At 43.9% G+C, this 20,066-nt stretch overlaps 1 protein-coding gene and 1 non-coding gene across 2 annotated transcripts in view; both read right to left on the bottom strand.

Moving 5' to 3' along the window:
• The window catches only part of Chp1 (calcineurin like EF-hand protein 1), a 38,020-nt gene extending 18,034 nt beyond the window's left edge, over positions 1-19,986 (bottom strand). The window contains exons 1-3 of the mRNA XM_051144425.1: positions 19,845-19,986; positions 8,723-8,795; positions 2,050-2,130 (exon numbers count right to left, since the gene is read on the bottom strand). Of these exons, the coding sequence (XP_051000382.1) occupies positions 2,050-2,130; positions 8,723-8,795; positions 19,845-19,911 (221 nt within the window). The 5' untranslated portion in view covers positions 19,912-19,986. The remainder of the gene's footprint in view (positions 1-2,049; positions 2,131-8,722; positions 8,796-19,844) is intronic.
• LOC127188754 (U6 spliceosomal RNA) lies at positions 7,818-7,924 on the bottom strand. The gene has a single exon (XR_007830599.1). It is a non-coding gene; the product is annotated as a U6 spliceosomal RNA (small nuclear RNA).
• Positions 19,987-20,066: the final 80 nt, after the last annotated feature.

The following is a 20,066-nucleotide window of genomic DNA, read 5'->3' as shown; positions in this document are numbered from 1 at the left end:
GGTGTGCAACCCTGTCCCCAGGCACCTTCTGGTATTTTCTTAAATTAGTGATTGATGTGAGAGGGCCCAACAAATTATGAGTGGTGCTACCACTGGACCCAAAGTCATGGATACTATTAGAAAACAGGCTGAGCAAGCTAGTAAGAAGCATTCCTCCAGGGTTCCTGTCTTCAGGTCCCATCCTTGAGTTCCTAGCTCCTTCAGTGATGACAGGCTGTGATTTAGAGCTGCCAGCTGTAATAAGCCCTCTCCTCCCTAAGTTGCTTTTGGTCTGGTGTTTATCACAGCGACAGAGACAGGAATTAAGACAGTCACCATTATCTCAACAACAAACTCCTTTGCTCTCAATTCAGAATTTTAAAGTTTCCTATCCAAGCACTTTATCTGATAATGCTAGCATTTATCATCATCATTGCCATCGTCATCGTCAGCACTGTTGTCTGCTTTTGTTTTTGAGATAAGGTCCTGCTTTGCAGCCCAGGCTATCTTCAAATTGGAAGTAATCCTACTGCCTCAGCCTCCCAAATGCTAAGATTATAAGCACATTCTACCAACCAGTTCTCCAAGTGATTAATGTTAAATTTTAGAAAGGTTAATTATTTCTTCTTCTCCTCCTCCTCCTTCTTTTTTCCCCTATTTTTCAAGGTTTCTCTGTGTAGCACTGGCTGTCCTGGTATACCTTTGTAGACTAGGCTGGCCTCTGCCTCCTGAGTGCTGGGATTAAAGGCATGCACCACCACACCTGGCTGAAAGGTTAACTTTTTATTGTTACTTTTTAAGTTAATCATTTTATTTGAACAAAGACACACAAACCCTGCCATTATCATGAGTGCAGCTGCGATGACCTCCTGATCCAGTGGAACTGAACCGGAGAACAGCAACATGCACTCCTGGACACCAGGAGGCGAAGGCTAACTTCTAAACAAATACATTCTGAAGCATTTGGAGGTAAAGGGCCATGCAATTTACCCTCAGTTAATCAATGTGATTATGTGAACAAACATATTTATGTAATATATGTGAAAAAAGTGTGCATATATATATACATGTGTACTTTATGTGTGTGTACATATAATCTCCTACATAAGAGAGGAGTGGAAGTCAGGCAGTGGTAGTGCAGGCCTTTATTCCTAGCACTCGGAGACAGAGGCAGGCAGATCTCTGTGAATTCGAAGCTAGCCTGATCTACACTGCTAGTTCCAGTACAGCCAGAGCTACACAGAGAAACCCTGTCTCAAAAAAGAAAGAAAGAAAGAAGGGAGAGAGAGAGGGGAAGAGAGAAGTGGGGGAAAGTATGTATGAGTAATTGGGTAAGGGATAGGGAAAAACAGAAATAGCTTAGAGGGGAGGAGGTATTAATGGAGGGGTAAGTGACCACAAATGCAGACTACACAGTCCAGCACTTTAACACCCAATAATGTTTTGTGTGCTGGACTTCCATTTTTAATATAAAGATTTGTAACAGGAGACTACAGAGATGGCTAAGTGGTTAAGAGCACTAGTGCTTCTTGGAGAGGGCTTGGGTTTGATTTCCAGAACCTACATGGCAACTCACAAACCATCGACAACTCCCATTTCAGCAGGTCTAATAGTCTCTGATGGCACCATATAGGTGCACACAGACACAAAATAAATAGAAGGAAAAAAAATCAAGGTAGGTCTACAAAGCAGGTCCAGGCCAGCAAGGGCTCTGCTACACAGAGAAATCCCATCTCAAAAAAATCAAAACAAGTCTGATATGGTAGTGCTCACCTTTAGTCCCAGCACTTGGGAGGCAGAGACAGGCAGAGTTCAAGGCCAGCCTGGTCTACAAAGTGAGTCCAGGACAGCCAAGGCTACACAGAAACCCTGTCTTGAAAAAACAAAACAAAAAAAGAAAAAAGAAAAGAAACTTAAGGATGCCTAATTTAACTCTGGGTAACCATGACAACCATCATGCTATTATCATCATCATCATCATCATCATCATCATCTACCCTACATTAGCAATTAATATAGACAAAGGAAGGAATCAAAATCAAGGGCTGTCCAATGACTGCCCCCACTCACCCCTCTGAGAAGAAGGCATTGATGATTCGGTCCCCGAGTGGGTTGATGGCAAGTTCTGGAATCCTCTGAAAATCTTCCCGGCTGCCAAGAGAATGAGCAGGAGCTAGACAGCACCAGCCTTTGGAATGAACTCTTTGAAAGCCAACAGAGAGCAGGCCAGCAAGAATCCTGCCTCCTAGAGTCGCTTCTGTGGCACGGTATACAAGTAACAAGACAAAACCTGCCAAGTGTTTTTTGTACCAACTCAGCTGTGAATGAAACAAGGTTGAATTTTGCTATGTCCCAGTAATCCCAGCAAACAGGTTATGTCAATAAGCCAAACAATGAGCAAATACTATGCTGTTCCTTAGTAAATGATTGCTTGAACATTACCATTTTGCAGTTACTAAGTTTGGCACTGTGAACAGTAAATACACACAATCGACTACTGAAGAACTTGACTGTAGGAGCTTACTTAAGAAGAGCTAAGACACATATGAAGTGCAAGAAATTCTTAAGAGATGTTTCTGTTCAAGGAAAGAATTAAAAAAAATATATATATATATATAGAAAATGGCATGTGTGGTAGCGCATGCCTGTAATCCCAGCACTTGGGAGGCAGAGGGAAGTGTATCTCTGTGAGTTCAAGTCCAGCCTTGTCTACAAAGTGAGTCCAGGACAGGCAAGGCTACACAGAGAAACCCTGTCTCGAAAAACCAAAAACCAAACAAATAAATAAATAAATAAAAAGAAGAAAGAAAGACAAGAACGATACGGCACAGTGGCCAAACTGACCTATAATCAGTTCTAGCATAATTTGGACTACAGAGTGAGAGCTTCTCATAGCTTTCAAAACAAAAAACAAAAAAAACAGGGAAAAAGAAAAAAAGAATAAGAAAAGATAGAAAAAGGAAAGGAAAAGGCCCTTCCAGTGACAGGAAGTGGAGCAGATTTAACCCTGGACATGTTAAGAGCAGGCAGCGCCACACACCATGGAGACTTGTGATACCGTTCATTACACATACATCTGTGCTGCTCCCACTTGATACAGTGTCGCTCTTTTTGCATGCCATGCTTTATCTGTGCCCTTGTAGAGCTGAGGAAATCGACCTAGACAAGTACTTGCCCTTGCCACAACTAAAAGGCAGAAATTTTAAAATAAGACTTTAAGTCAAAATATGTTTTTTGTTAAAAAAAAAAAAGGTCTCTCCAGTAACATCCTATTATGGCATGGCAGCCCAGGCTGGCCCTGAGCGAGTAAGGGCTGTAGTACAGGCCAGCCTGGGACACATGTTTTTCCTGCATCAGCCCCTAAGTACTGAGATGACAGGCATGTGCTACCATACCCAGCCCATATTAAAATTTTTGAACATTGCTGTTTCACAAACTGCTCAGTATTTCTCTAAAATCTCTTTGATATCTATGCGAGGAATACAACTCTGCAAAGTATCAGAGCCACGGAGGATGAAGGAGCTGAGGCTTCTATCAGTGGTGGAACACACATTCAGCAGATGAAGGCCCAAGGCTCGGTCCCCAGCACAGCCCCGGGCAAAAAGTAAAAAAGATTGCAACAGACCTAAGGAGACGGAAGAACTCTAGAACCAGAGCTGGGAGGCAGCCCAGTGGGTAGAGAGCTCGCAGAGCCAATCCCAGCACTGCGTACACTGGGCAGAACGGACCATGCCGGAAGCTACGACAAAGGGAGCGTAGAGGCAGGAGGACCTGAAGTTCCAGGGCATCCTTGTTATGTAATAAGCTTAAGGGCAGCCAGAGACACAGGAGACCTGTCTCAAAGGAACAAAAGAAAGCAGGGTGTGGTGGTGTACGCCTTTAATCCCAGCACTAGGGAGACAGAGACTGTCGGATCTCTGTGAGTTCAAGGCCAGTCTGGTCTACAAAGCAAGTCCAAGACAGCCAGGGCTACACTGAGAAACCCTGACTGGAAAAACAAAATAAATGAACAACAAATAAAAACAAAACCAAAAATCCGAAATACAAAATAAGAAAAACCAAGGGCTGGTAACACAGCTCTGTGAGTAAAGTGCGTGGCTCTCAAGCCTAAGAGCCTGAGTTCAGATCCCTAGCACTCATGTAAAAAAAGCCAGAGACAGCAGCGTCCATCTCATTGGCTAATCAGCTTAGCAGAATTGATGTGTTCTAAATTCATCCAGACCTTGTACCAGCACTAAGGATAGATGCAGAAGCAGAGGTAGGCATATTTCTGAGTTTGAGGCTAGCCAAAGGTATGTAGTGAGAATCCTGTAAATATTGTGGACTATGACCTATGAATTCTACACCCACATATACACAAGGGTATATAAATTCATGCACAGACAAAGGTACATACATAATCAGGTGTGGAGGCACATGCCTTTAATCCCAGTACACGGGAGGCAGAGGCAGGAGGATTGCTATGAGTTCAAGGCCAGCCTGGTCTACCAAGCGAGTCCAGGACAGCCAAGGCTACATAAAGAAACCCTGTCTCAAAAAAACCAATCAAACCAAACCAAACCAAACCAAAGCAACAAACAAACAAACAAACAAAGCCCAAAGATACACACACAGAGTGAGGGTAGGGGAAGCAGTAACAACAAAGTATGAAAAAGATAAGTCATGAGATACAGCATTTGCCACTAAGACTAGGTTTGATCTCCTATACCCACATGGCATCAGGGAGATTCAACTCTTTCTAGGTTCATTTGTTTTACTTTAATGTTTCTAAGTCTTTTCCCTATGTGTATGTATATGTACCACCTACATGCCTGGTACCCGTGGAAGTCAGAAGAGGGCATTAGATCCCCTGAAACTGGAGTTACGGGTGGTTATGAGCCACCAAGTAGATGCTAGGAATTAAACCATTTCCTCTAAAAGAGCAACAAGTGTTCTTAACTGCTGAGTCATCTACCCAGCCCCAGAGAGCCAACTCTTTCAAGTTGTCTTCTGACCTCCGAACATGTACACACAAATAAACAGATGTAAAAACAACCAAAAAAAGATGAATATATAAACTCTACATATGATTTTAGACCACAAAATTGCTGTAGAAGATACTGTTATGAGATAGTACTGCATCAAAATACTAAAAAATTTAAAGTATTTTATGTGTATGGGTATTTCACCTCCATGTATGTCTGTGTACCATGTGTTTGTCTAGTGCCTGAGGAGCCAGAAGACAACAGATCCCTTGGAACTGAAGTTAATAGATGGTTATGAGTTGCCTTGTGGGTGCTGGGAATGGTGTCTAGGTTCTCTTGAAGTGTAGTCAGTGCTCTTAATCACCAAGCCATTTCTCCAACGGCACACTCCCCATTTCCTCTGTGTGTGTGTGTGTGTGTGTGTGTGTGTGTGTGTGTGTGTGTGTGTGTGTGTGTGTGTAGGTCTCTCTATGTAGCCCTAGCTGTCCTGAAACTCACTTTGTAGACTAGGCTGACTTGACCTCAAACCCATAGAGATCTGCATGCCTCTGCTTCCTAAGCAGATTAAAACATGAGCCACCACACCCCAAAATAAATACTCTTAACTTCTGAGACATCTCTCTTACTCCTCCTTTGTCTTGAGTCTCATATGACTCAGGCTGTCCTCAGTCAGACTCACTACCTCACTAAGTTGAACTCTAGATCCTCCTGCCTCTTACCTCCTAAAATGCTGAGACTACAGGCATGCTACATTACAGTATGGAAGCTGCTGTTCTTATGACACAAAGGGCCATGCCTTGGGTGATCTAAATTCTAATCTTCCTGCCTCATCCTCCTGAATGATGGGATTACAATTGATACTGTGGCTCAAATAATGCTTTAAAAAAAAAAAATAGCCGGCCAGTGTTGGCACACACCCTTAATCCCAGCACTCAGGAGACAGAGGCAGGCAGATCTCTGTGAGTTCAAGGCCAGTCTGTGAATTCAAGACAGCCAAGGCTACCCAGAGAAACCATGTGCGGTGGGCGGCAGGGTGGGGTTTGTGTGTGTGTGTGTGTGTGTGTGTGTGTGTGTGTGGAAACGGGAATGGGACAGACAGAGGGACAGCATTCTATCTATTGTTACATTCACGTTTGTATATGGATAGAGTGTGGAACTCAGGTTGGTGATAAGGGCAGGCACTTTACCTGCTGAGACATTTCACTGGCCCAAAATACAAGTATTTAAAAAAGACAGGATAACATATAGCCCAGGCCATCCTCAAATGCTTGATCTTCATGGCTCTACCTAATGTGTGCTGTTGCCACCATGCCCCATTTTTATTATTTTTATTTATTTATTTACTTATTTTTAGTGTGCACTGGTTGATTACCTGCGTGTATGGGTGTGTGAGGGTGCCAGATCCCCTGGAAATGGAGCTATAATCTGTCCCGTTGTTATAGGAAATATACTCCCAGGTACATGGCAAAAGTTACAAGCAGGGCGTGGTAGCACACGCCTTTAATCCCAGCACATGGGAGGCAGAGGCAGGTGGATCTCTGTGAGTTTGAGGCCAGCCTGGTCTACAAAGTGAGTCCAGAACAGCCAAGGCTACACAGAGAGACCCTGTCTCCAGGGGGAAAAGTTAGTATGGGGGGGCTTAGCAGTTAAGAACAGTCACTGCTCTTGCAGAGTGAGCTCATTTCCCAGCACCAACATGGTGGTTCACAACTGGCTCAGGAGGTAAAGTCCTTACTACCTCGATTTATGATGCCAGTTCAATATTTAGAACCCACACGGTAGAGAAATGGAGCTGACTCCCACAAGTTATCTTATGACTCCAATCCATGGCCTCCAACACCTACTACCCACACACACAATAAAATAAATGTAGGGCTGGAGAGACAGCTCAGAGGTTAAGAGCACTGTCTGTTCCTCCAAAGCCCTGAGTTCAATTCCCAGCAACCACATGGTGGCTCACAACCATCTGTACTGAGATCTAGTGTCCTGTTCTGGCATTGAGGTATATATGCAGGCAGAACACTGTATATATAATAAATAAATCTTTAAAAAAAAAAAGTTAAAAAAAACCAAAAAACAAAAAAGCCAGAAACTTGAATGTATTTAATTCCTGCCTCTAAGAAGCATATTAACAGAACACAACACACGCACTCTTCTCTCCATGCCCATGAGGACAGCTTGTGAGACACTGCTACTGCACTCACCAATCTTCACACTCTTCCTGTCACGGTTTAATCTGTACATGGTCGATGAACGAGTTGACTATTCTCCCCATCTCGGAGCAGGTAAACACTGACCTAGTGGACTGAGTGCAGAGACTGGGAATAGGACCTCTGGATTTAATCTTTTTTGATCATTTAGGAAACCCATCTCTGTTATCAAGGAATGAACAAAAATAGCCATTCATAACCAAGGGCAGGAGAGACAGCTCAGTAAATGAGGGCATTAACTGCTCTTCCAAAGGACCTAGGATAATGATCTGTTGGTAACTCCAGTCCCAGGGCGTCACACACCTCTCACACAGACACACTTGCAAACAAAACACCAATGAACATAAAAATAAATAAATAAATAAATTATATATATATATATATATATATATATATATATATATATATATATATATATAAAAAAAAACAATCCCCACTTTTACATGGCAATGAAGGCTTACTTGAATTCTGTGGCCACATATTTCAGTTCAATAACCTAACAACCTTAATTTTAGCTAAGAAGCACATACTCATACACAGCAGGCCTGTTATCAAGCGGTGGGTATACAATCTAGCCAGAATCAGTTCAGACTCACTAATAGGACCTAAATGTGAACTTCCAATGTCATAGGACCTAAGTCCTGTCTTTTAATACCAGATTTTAAAAAAATATGGAATGCTCACGAATTTGTATGTTATTCTTGCACAGGGGCCATGCTAATCTCCTCTGTATCCTTTCAATTTTAGCGTATGTGCTGCCGAAGTGAGCACTCAATACCAATTTTTTTTTTTAAGCTAGGGCCTCACTATGTAATAGCTACATAATGATCCCATAACTGCCTCGACCTCCCAAGCTGAAATTACAGATGTTCAACACCAAGCCTGGCTCATCTCTAGTGACCACAGAGGCATGGAGGGTATTGGACCTCTGCAGCTGGAGATATAGGCAGTTGTACGCAGCCTGGTGTGAGTATGGGAACAGAACTCAGGTAGGTCCTCTGCAAAAGCAGTATGTACTCCTAACTGCCGAGCCATCTCTGCAGTCCTAGTGTAGCCTATTTCTCGATCATGAGGCTACTGAAAGTAGCTGGCTGCATCTTAGTAATACTTCCCAATCATGATCATCAGGCAAATTTCCCTGGGTGGTAAAAGATGAGGGTCAATAATCTAGACTAAAGTACTAAAACACTAAACCTAGTCAGTGATGTTCCCTAAAGTTACGGCTGGGATATGAGAGACAGCAGAGTAACTTAGGCCATTTATGGGTCAGCTTTTAAAAAAAACCATTGAGAAACAAAGGGCCAAGCTTGAGAAGAAAATAAGAATCTTGGGGAAAACAAGCCACCTAAACGTAGAGGGAATTGGAATAAAGCAGCTAAAGCCTAGCCACGAATTAGCATCACTGTTCTGTTTATTTAATTCCTTGGTGGACGAATGATGCATAGGCACCATGGCCAAAATGGTCCTTGTTCTCCAAATGGAAGACATCTAGTATGCCTGGCCTTGGAATAAAGACAGCTGCTGGGGAGCTTCTGGTCTGGGAGGGAAAGAAGGAAAGGAAGTGCTCACCTGAGAGTCCCATTCTCCCCTTTGTCCAGGCTGGTGAACCGGCTGTACAGGCGTGTGATCTGACTGTGGGAAACTAAAGAGCACAAAATTAGTCCCAACTGAGGAAGCAGGCATGCATTCACACTAAACCCCCAGGTTACCACCTGCTTCAGTGTAGGGGAGGTGGGGAGCTGTACAACTCTTTCTGCAACGTCAAAACAGCTAGTTTAAAAAATCTGAAGAGTAGGAGGAGCTGGAAAAGAAACTAAATCAAAAGCAATGAAAATTGGCTCTTAAATGAAGTATAAGCCCAGCATGGTGGAGCACGCCTGTAATCCCAGCACTCAAGAGAGGCAGACGCAGGCGGATCTCTGTGAGTTTGAGGCCAGCCTGGTCTACAAAGCTAGTCCAGGACAGCCAAGGGTACACAGAGAGACCATGTCTCGAAACAGAACAAAACAATGTGTTAAGCTAGGAATGCAGCTCAGTGGTAGAGCTGTTTAACATGAATAAAGACTTGGGTTCATCTCCAACACACACACACACACACACACACACACACACACACACACACACACACACTCCAAAATGAAATAAAATTAACAGAGGAAAAAAAAAGCTGGGCAGGCCAACCTGGTCTACAATATGAGTCCAGGACAGCCAGGGCTACACAGAGAAACCCTGTCTTGAAACACCCCCCACCCCCCCCCCAAAAAAAAGCCAAACTAACTCAAACCTATTAGTTTGACTCTTCAGACTGGAATTTCTAAGCAACTTAACACCAAACTAAATACTAATACATCATAGGTATCACACAATTCTGTTTTTAATGTCCGGTCTCTTTCTGTACCAACTATCAGCAATCACCTATTCTTCAGGACTTTGTCAGGTGACAGACCACCAGAATCTAGAATCAACTTATTTGACGTAACCAAGTGGCCAGCCATACTGTGACCAGATGACATCCACAAGAGAAGCTAACGGCTCTACACTCTGGATGCCCTCCGTGAACCCCAGGAGAAGCTAAAAGCAGTTTATAACTACAGGCCAACAATACAAGCCTGAAAGTGCAAAAGGCATTTCTGGGAAACAGTTTAGTCCCCTTGCAGAATGACCACAGCCATTAGCCCCGAGCTTATCTCGGCGGCACCTGAGCGGCATTAGGGGTTACGGGAAGTGTGGTTTGGGTGGCTGTCCTCCCCACACTCAAGCGACAGAACTGGACTTGCTGCATGAGGAACAATGAAACCAAGTAAACAGGGCAGGAGGTGAAACAGGAAGTGAGTGGTGGGGCAGAGAGTGAACACCAGGGCAGCTGTGATCTCTTTGGCATGAGCTTCATCCTTGAAGTGGAGCTCTAGTAACTGAGGTGTGCAGAGAACAGAGAAGGCGGCACAACTGCTCCCACCCAGGCAGAACAAGCAGGGTCCTGCTGCTGAAGGGCAAACGCAGGGGGCTCTGCGGGCGACAAGGCAGGTCTGAGCAGCTCTCTGTAAGGCCAGGGGAACACATGCTGATTCCACTCATGGCACCCAGGGGGTGAGTTGATGGAAGGAGACCGCTTGGCAAAGCGCCTGACTGGGAAAGCACACCAAGTTAACTATTATCATCACCTCACCATCCCTACAGAGCCCGAGGGGACAGGTTATACTGCTACGCTAAGCTCTCTCCAACTTCTTGACCGGGCAGTCAGAGCCACTTTCTTTAGGAATCTGACCAGTTTATCCCTGCCTAGCACCTGGCATAAAAAGCTGCTCTTGTAATAAAATTCCTTAGTTGAGCAAAATTAAGTCAGTTGGAGATTACTATGTTTCCCCCAAAGTTTTGGAATCTGTGTTTTACTATCACCATCGCTTCTTCAGTACACCATCTGGTAGCATTCATTTGTGTACTTTAGATCCAATAGCTTAATTTTCTCTTTTTAATTGTTAAAAATAATTTATTTATATACTGGTATTTTGACTGCATATAGTATGTTTAAAGTGCTAGAATGGACCAGGAGTTACAGACAGTTGGGAGCTGCCATTGAATGCAGGTCTTCTGCAAGAGCAGCCATCTCTCCGGCCACTAACAGCTTACTTTTCAATAAGTAATTCATAGTCTTTCATCTTGGCAGAATAATTTTTTAAAATATTCTTAAAATATCTATTTTTTATTGTATTTTTTGTCTGTGCAACTGCTGGTACCCTCAGAAGCCAGAAATATTGGATTTCCTAGGAACTAGAGCTTCAGGACATTGTAAGCTGCCCAACATGGGTGCTAGGAACTGAACTCAGGCCTTCTGGAAGAGCAGGATGCATTCAACCACTGAGCCATCTTTTCAATCCTGGTTTTGAGTACTTTTACAGTATTCTCTGTCTGGGGTACATATGGTATATACAGCGTGTGTGAGAGTGCGTGCACCATGCATCACATGCAGAAGCCAGAGTGGGACTTGAGGTGTCTTCCTCTACCACACTCCAACTGGCCACCTTGAAACTGAGCCTCTCACTCAACTGGAAGCTAACATTATGGCTGGCTGGCTAGTGAGATGCAGGCGCCTGGCTATCTCCACGTCCCAGTGCTTAAGTTAAGGCATGCCTGCCTTCCAATGAGTCTGGGGATTGAAGTGAGGTTCCTCTTGCAGAGCAAACTCTTTTACCCACTAAGCCATCTTCTCAAGCCCCTAAAGGATTTTTTGTTGCTGTTGCTGTTGTTGTTTGTTGTTTTTGGAGACAGGGTTTCTCTATGTAGCCTTGGTTGCCCTGGACTTGCTTTGTAGACAAGGCTGGCCTCAAACTCACAGCGATGTACCTGCCTCTGCCTCCTGAGACCCTGAAGGATTTTTGTGTGTTTGTTTGTGTGTTTTTTTTCAAGACAGGGTTTCTCTGTGTAGCCTTGGCTGTCCTAGACTCGAATTGTAGACCAGGCTGGCCTTGAAATCACAGCCATCCACCTGCCTCTTACCTCCTGAGTACTAGGATAAAAGGCGTGCACCACTGTCCGACCCTGAAGGATTTTTAAGTAACTATATAACATTTAGTTCACTTGTTAAGTTTCTAGTGAATCTTACATTTCAGATTATTGCGTGGGGTTTTTTTGTTTTGTTTTGTTTTGTTTTTTGAGACAGGGTTTCTCTGTGTAGCCTTGACTATCTTGGACTGGCTTTTTAGATCAGGCTGGCCTCGAACTCATAGTGATCCACCTGCCTCTGCCTTCCAAGTGCTGGGATTAAAGGCATGCGCCACCACCACCCACAGATTATTGGGTTTTTTAAAATGGAAAATGAAGCAGGGCTTAGTCGTGCATGTCTTTAATCCTAGCACTTGGAGAGGCAGAGGCAGGCGATCTCTGTGAGTTTGAGGCCAGCCTGGTCTATTAAATGAGTCCAGGACAGCCAGAACTAAAACAGAAAAACCCTGTCTCGGAAAACCAAAAACCAAAACCAACCAACAAACCAAACAAACAAACAAAAAGGGAAAATTGTCAAATTATCTTTTGTTATTAACTTTAAAGCATTATATATTTATATATTATATTATTTTAGTATTATACCCACGATAAAATATAAATAGAACAAAATAATACCCAGTGTAGCCTTCCTAACACCTAAGCTCCCATATCCCATGCCAGAAGCATGAAATTAACAGCTTGTTGTTGAGAGAGATTTATACAATTTTTAAATGAAGGTAAACGTCACAATCTAATTCAACTCCTAAAACTAATAATAAATGACCAACACAACCTCCAAAGTGTACCAAAGTGTAGAGCTGATCTTGAACTCACTCTATAGCACAGGCTAGCCTCAAACTTGCAAGCGTGCCTCAGTCTCCAGAGTGTTAGTATTATACGCATGGACTGCCACACTGGGCTTTAATCTACCGTTAAGGGATCTACACAACACACACACACACACACACACACACACACACACACACACACACACACATGTATTAGAACTGCCAGGAATAAAGCAGGAAGGACATGCTTTCAGTGAAAACAAACTCATTGAAGAAGCTAAGCTAACCAGGAAGGCACCTATCAGCTGTGTCATTCTTGGAAAGCGGAAGGAAATCTCAGGAGTTTACAGTTTCCCTTAGAATAGACTGTGAAAACCGTCTTGAATGAAGCTGTAGTCTACTCTGCTGCTGCTGAGCAAATAATTATTTTATACTGAAAGACTGAAAAGACGCTGCTAACTTGAGGTCAGAGCTTTCTATCATTTCTGCCTTTTGCTCAGGACAGGAAGGTCTTTCAAGACACGCTAAGCAGCCAGGTGGACTGGCAGGGAGAAGCATGACAGTTAAAGGAGATGAGCCAAGCTATGTTGCCATTGCCGTCACCCCAATCTTGAAGAAGACAGCTTGGGGTGAAGTGTGCAGCTGCAGGCAAGAGCAGCTCTAGGGATACTGCAGAGTTGAGCCTACATGCCTGGCCATTCCATCCAATGCTTCCCAACATAAAGACTTCAAGATCTAACCTACTCTCTTAAGAATTAGCAGAGACCACTGGGTGATGGTGGCACACGCACTCCCAGCACTCAGGAGGCAGAGGCAAGCAGATCTCTGAGTTTAAGGCCAGCCTGGTCTATAGTGTGAGTTCCAGGTCAACCAGGGTAACACAATAAGACCCTGTCCCTGCTCCCTGACCCATACCCAAAAAATAAAAAATAAAAAAATAAAAAATCAAGGCTGGAGCTCAGTGGTACATGCCTTTCTAAGCATGCATAAAAGCAAAACTCTAAGTTTACTCCCTAGCACCAAAATAAATAAGTAGATTAATGAACAGAGAATAGATATATAAAGCAAATACAGCAAAGCTGTAACAACATATGCATTAAATAGGAACAAATAACGGTGCACATTTACCACCAACTTTTCTATATATTTGAAAGCTTACATGCAAAACCTGAACTCTTGGGTTTTTGTTTTGGTGGTTGTTGTTCCTGCTGTTCTGTTGTTGCTGCTATTTTGAGCCTTTTTTTTTTTTTTTTTTTTTTGAGACACAGTTTCTCTATGTAACATTGGCTGTCCTAGAACTCAGAAGTACGTCTGCCCCTGTCTCCCCAAGTGCTAAGATTAAAAGTGTATGCCACCACCCCCAGCTGAGACTGTATTATTTATTTATTTATTTATTTTGTTTTTTTGAGACAGGGTTTCTCTGTGTAGCTTTGGCTGTTCTGGACTCACTTTGTAGACCAGGCTGGCCTCGAACTCACAGAGATCCCTCTTAAGAGGCAGAGGCAGGCGGATCTCTGTGAGTTCGAGGACAGCCTGGTCTACATAGTGAGTCCAGGACAGCCAGGGCTACACAGAGAAACCCTGTCTAGAAAAACAAAAACAAACAAACAAAAATATATATTTGCATGTGTATGTGTGCACATGTGTTTATGCCACAGCCCACATAAGGTCAAAGGGCAACTTGCCAGAGTCAATTCTCTTTCTACCATGTGGGTCCTAGGAATCAAACTCAGGTCATCAGGTTTGGTGCTTTACCCAAAGGAGCCATCTGGCCAGCAAAAGACACCCTCTTGCTACAATCTAGTATGGCCTTGAACTCAGAATCCTCTGTGTTAACTCCACCCAGTGCTGGTGTTATAGGCATAAAATAAAATAAGCTTCTACATCTGGATCTGGTATGAAAATCTCATCTCCTGAATCTGCTACATTCAGGTCAGGTCACAGTAAGTTTGCCTTTAACTACATATAACCTCTTTCCAGACAGTGTTTATCGCATGTAACACATGTGTTGCTGTTTTATAGCATAATGTATTTCTGCTGAAACTCAGAAGACTTGGCTTATCTCTGCAGTTGTTTCTAGGGTCAGTGAGTTTCTATGCGGACTTGAAGCAGTCGGTGCCCTGAACCCCTGTCCTCGGTCATCAGGGTCTGTTCCTTAGCAGCTCCATTCTCCAAGGTGACACACAGGTCTCCTTACCCCTTTCTACTAAGCACTGGCAACTCAGGGAGAAAACTAGGAAGGTATAGAACTTTACAAAGTATTTCAAGGCTGCCAAAGATATTATCTCTGCATTTGCAGTTCAGAAGGTGACAAGACAGAAGATGGCAGGGTCCCCCAACACTATGGTAAGACAGGGAGAGGCCAGGAAAGGGCCCAAGAAGGAGGCAGTAGTACACAGATGCTCAATTTCAAGATGTTATTCTTTTTTTGTTGTTATTGTTGTTTTATTTTGTTTTTGTTTTTCAAGACAGGGTCTCTCTGTGTAGCCTTGGCTGTCCTGGACTCGCTTTGTAGACCAGACTGGCCTCAAACTCACAGCAATCTGCCTGCCTCTGCCTCCCCAGTGCTGGGATTAAAGGCATGTGACACCACGCCCGGTCTCAAAATGTTACTCTTAAGCAATTGCCTTTGTCAGGCTTGTACTCTGTTGGAACTAGAGAGAAACCCACACCCATGGTATCACTACACCCTTTCAAACAAACAAAGTCACTGGTCTGTACAGCTCACTTCCTAACCCGTTCAACACCCTGCCCATACCCACAGGACACACACCAGAGGCAGAAACTAAAGATAAACCAACCTATACTAACCGCTAGTCAGTTGGCACGAACCTTTGCTCAGTTACAGCAATCAGCAGGAAGGCTACTCCTATGATTAAGTGTACTAAGGGGTCATTATAGGAATTCCTAAGACGCTGTGATCTCCCTCCAATTACATCTTTTATTCAAATGTGCCGGCTTATAAAAATGTAGAATTGGGAAAGGTGATAGAACAAAGGCTAAATATAGTGTTTTATAACAACAAAGTCAACAAAGCGTTTTTCTCCTCCCCTCCCTCCCTCCCACCTCTTGCTTTTCTTTTCTTTTCTTTCTTTCTTTCTTTCTTTCTTTCTTTCTGAGACAGGGTCTCACTATGCAGCCCTAGCTGGGCTGGAACTTAAATATCTGCCTGCCTCTGCCTCCACATCTGGCTTTTTTTAAACTATGTGTATGTTTGAGTTTGTGCATGTCAGTGACGGTTCCCTTGGAAGCCACAGTACAGGTGGTTGTGAACCACCTGCCTAATATGGGTGCTGGGAATCAAACTGGGGTCCTCTTAACTGTTGAGCCATCTCTCTGGACCCCAAAGTGTTTCTTTTTTTCTTTCTTTCCTTTTTTTTTTCTTTTTGGTTTTTTGAGACAGGATTTCTCTGTTGCTAGCCTTGGCTGTTCTGGACTCACTTTGTAGACCAGGCTGGCCTCAAACTCACAGCAATCCACCTGCCTCTGCCTCCCAGTGCTGGGATTAAAGATGTGAGCCACCAAAGTGTTTCCTAAACCTTGAGAACCCTCAGCAGGGCAGGTGGTTCATACCTGCTATCCCAAAACTCAGAAAGTTGAAGCAAGGGATTGTTTTGAGTGAGCCTGCCTCAAAAATAAATAAAACAAAATCAAGATTTGTCTTCTTTTAGATTTACTCTCTTAGGATTGACAAAATAATGTATTTGATTCCTAAGGCACATTGAAAATAAAGAATGAGCCAGGCATGGAGGCGCTCAGAGTGGTCTACAGAGTGAGTCCCAGGACAGCCACAGCTACACAGAAAAACCCTGCCCTGAAAAACTAAAAACAGGCTGGGTGAGGTGGGCATACAGTTATAATCCTAGCACTCGGGGAGGCAGAGGCAGGCAGATCTCTGTGAGTTTGAAGCCAGGCTGATCTACAAAGCAAGTCCAGGACAACCAAGGGTACACAGAGAAACCCTGTCTAGAAGGAAAAAAAGAAAGAAAGAAAGAAAAAAAAGCAATGTACAAAATGCTACCACTTCTAGTTATATAGCCATAGACAGGTTTAACACACACACACACACATTTAAAAACTCGGAGAGCTGGGCAGGTGGGGGGGGGGGGTGACACATGCCTTTAATCCCAGCATTCAGGAGGCAGAAGCAAGCAGTTCTCTGTGAGTTCAAGACCACCATGGTCTACATAACAAGCTCCAGGACAGCCAGTATTACATAGCACTTGAGACTTTGTCTCAAAAAGCCAAAAATAAAATAAAAATCCTTGGAAATTAAAAAAGAAAATAAAAGCTAGCAACTTCAGGACATTTATACCAACATAATTCAAAATAATTGTTTTTCATTTATCAAGATAAAATTCTATTTATTTATTTATTTATTTATTTATTCCTATGTATATGAGTGCTCTATCTGCATATACACCTGCATGCAGAAGAGGGCATCAGATCCCAGTAGTACAGATGATTGTGAGGCACCATGTGGTTGCTGGAATTGAATTCAGGACCTCTGGAAAAACAGAGAGCGCTCTTAACCAATGAGCCATCACTCCAGCCCCCAAGGTAGGAATTCTAAAATTTAAGTTACTATTGTCTCATTTTACAGATGATGAAACTATGTAATTCTTACTCAGAATTACCTTTCCAAATATTTAGAGGCTAAGTATCAAATAGCAATGACATCATCAAATAGCAAGACACATACACATGTATCCATACACATAAACACATACACACTGGTTTTTTTCAAGACAGGGTTTCTCTGTGTAGCCCTGGCTGTCCTAGAACTCGTTCTGTAGACCGGGCTGGTCTAGAACTCACAGATCTGCCTACCTCTACCTCGAGAGTGGTGGGATCAAAGCCATTTGATGGGGGTGGGGGGGTTGAACCCAACTGTAATCCCAGTACATGGGAAGCTTAAGCAATAGTATTTCAAATTTAAAGCCAGTCTGGGCTACACAGGAGCCTGTCAAAGGGGCGTGGGGGAGGGGAAGAAGAAGAAAGGAAAAAGAAAATCAAACAAACCTCTGTTGATGGGTGCTTACGAGATAAACTGATAGTTCAATCCCTAGGGTAGTGGTGACACCCTAGGTTACTTTATCTAAAAACGAATCCATTTATGCTTCAGGTCCTAATCCCCGGTACTCCACAAAGCCGACTCAAAGGCTCTCTTCCCTAAATTCTGAAGGTGGGTGAAGCACGATTCCAGCCTCCTCCTGTCCTGATGCAAGAGAATCCCAACCCTCTTTCGCTCTCTCCCCAGCCAGGTTGTGGGTGTCTCTTGTACCTCAGTGCCATCTGCTCTGAACAGCTAGCATAATATTCAGCAGCACTGCAAAAACTCAGTAGTTAGGTTTTCCCAGCCGGTATATCCGTTGGTTTGATGGCAAACTTTCTCATACTTGAATCACTCTTAGGTAACCAGGATAATCGTTCTTTCATGACTACTTAGGTTTGTCCATGAGTCACAAGCTGGGATAACTCAGTCCCACAGCCAGGACTAATGAAAAGAAACCAGAATGGCATCACTGTTCCATTCATTCTGAAGCAAAACAGCCTTTTCCCAGTTGGCTATGATAACTTGCACTGGGGAGGCTGAGGCAGGAGGACTGTACTTTGTTTGAAACCTATGAGCTATGTAGTAAATGTTTGTTTTTGTTTGGTTTGTGGTGTGTTTAGGTTTTTGAGACAGAGTTTGCCGGTGTAGGCCCAGTTATCCTGGAACTTGTTGCATAGACCAGGCTGGCCTATGTATGGCCTGTTTCTGCCTCCTGAGTACTGGGATTAAAGGTGTGTGCCACCAGGCCCAGTTTACGTACTGTATTCTAAGCAAGTCTGGGCTACAAGGTAAGACCTTGTATCAAAAAACAAAAGAAAACAAAACAATAGCTTGTCCCTTACTCACTACACTTCCTACTCACAGCGTGACTCTGTGCTTTAAACACAGATGCGCTCATTTCGTTGTCACCCTAGGTGTAAAGAAGTCACTGTATCTACAGGTGTGGTCACAGGTAAATGCTTGCTGAGTCCAAGTGCCTATATTCCTACTCATGGACTCAGGGTAAGTCAGGAAATGTCCGTAAACAAAAGCTGAAACACAAAAGCCATAAAAAGCTAAATGTTTTTAAAATTGTGAAGAGGATCACCGTGGCTAAGTACGTAGGTCCTGCCTCAGCCTGTCGGCCATTTGTCAGTAAGGGACGGTGAAAGAAGCAAAGGAACTTGATAGGAGACGAGGCAAGATACCATCTCTTCCAACGTGAACACTCTAGAAAGTTTAACTTGTCAGACAGCCAGGGCAACCTTTAATTTACCCAAGGACTCCATTCCCGGAGAATTCTGTAATTCCTCCAGTACTATTTGCCATTGTGTTATTAGCTCACGTTATCATCAAAGACACAGGTATGGCGAAGACCCAGCTTACAAAGGGTCACTGAGAGAGCAGCAGCAACACAATTGTATCACACAGCATCAAGGGCTTTTCAAAGGTATGGCGGTGCTTGCTTCTGAACTCCTAAAGCCCTGCTGCTCCTGTGTGAAGGTTAACAAGGAAGAAACTAGAGTATACACTTAAAAAACAAGGTTTTGTTTGGTTGGGCATGGTGGCTCACGCTTTTAATCCCAACACTGGGGAGGCAGCGGTAGGTGGATTTCTGTGAGTTCGAAGCCAGCCTGGTCTACAAAAGAGAGCCAGGACTGTTACACAGAAAAACCCTGTCTCGAAAAACCTAAAAAAAAAAATTTTTTTTTAATGTTGTTCCTAGTAAAATTCACAGATTTTGTAGTACATCCAGCTTCAATGTCAACTACATAAAGTACAGCAACATAGCATAAATCAACATATATGAAAATAAGACAAGTGTCTTCATTGTGTCTTTAAAACCTTGGTCACTATATCCATGCTTTTTCTCCAGCAGTTCAGATTAAAACGCGTCCCTCGGGGTTCTGGTCTCTTGACTGCTTAGAGTTATCCCGTCCCCGGTCACAATATTGTTCCCTGTGTGTGATTTTAGTAGTTTTAGGTCCTTGCTCAGAAACCTCATTGGAATATATTACGTTTTCTCCAGGAACCATTCCGGTTTCTTAGATTTGCTCATGTTTTTCCTACTGAGGAACCATAAAGGAGGAAAATGCGTGTACTTTCCAGGGCAAGATTGGAGTGACAGTGCCTATGCTCCGTTGCTGGGTCCAGGTTCCGGGCTTTTGAGGCAAGACAGCACCAGAGGAGCCACGTCCCAGCTCCGGGACGCTACAGATGAACAGACAGGTATTCCAGCCTTCGGTCACCCAAAGCACCTGACGCTGCAGGGGACCCTCCCTACAAAGTCACCGCACCCCAGATCAAGACTTCAGCGACAACCGCCGTCAGAACTGAGGCCAGCCGCAGGCGCGCCGGGCCACCTTCCCACCCCCCAACCCGAACTCACAGCCAGTCTCCTTCTTGATCTCCTCGAGCTCTTCGTCCCGCAGTAACGTGGAGGCCCGAGACCCCATCACGGTGGCGGGAGCTCCTACGGGAGCGACAGCGCCAGAAGCAAAGGCGGCAAGAGGGAAAGAGGGAGGGAAGGGCCAGGGGTCAAGAAGGGAGAGGGCACTGTTTCTCTTGCGGCCCCGGGGGAGGGAAACCAGGGGTGGCGCGCGGGGGAGGG

The sequence above is a fragment of the Acomys russatus genome, chromosome 4 (assembly GCF_903995435.1).
Source record: "Acomys russatus chromosome 4, mAcoRus1.1, whole genome shotgun sequence".
Lineage (NCBI taxonomy): Eukaryota > Metazoa > Chordata > Mammalia > Rodentia > Muridae > Acomys > Acomys russatus.
This window is presented reverse-complemented; position numbering and strand designations above follow the sequence as displayed.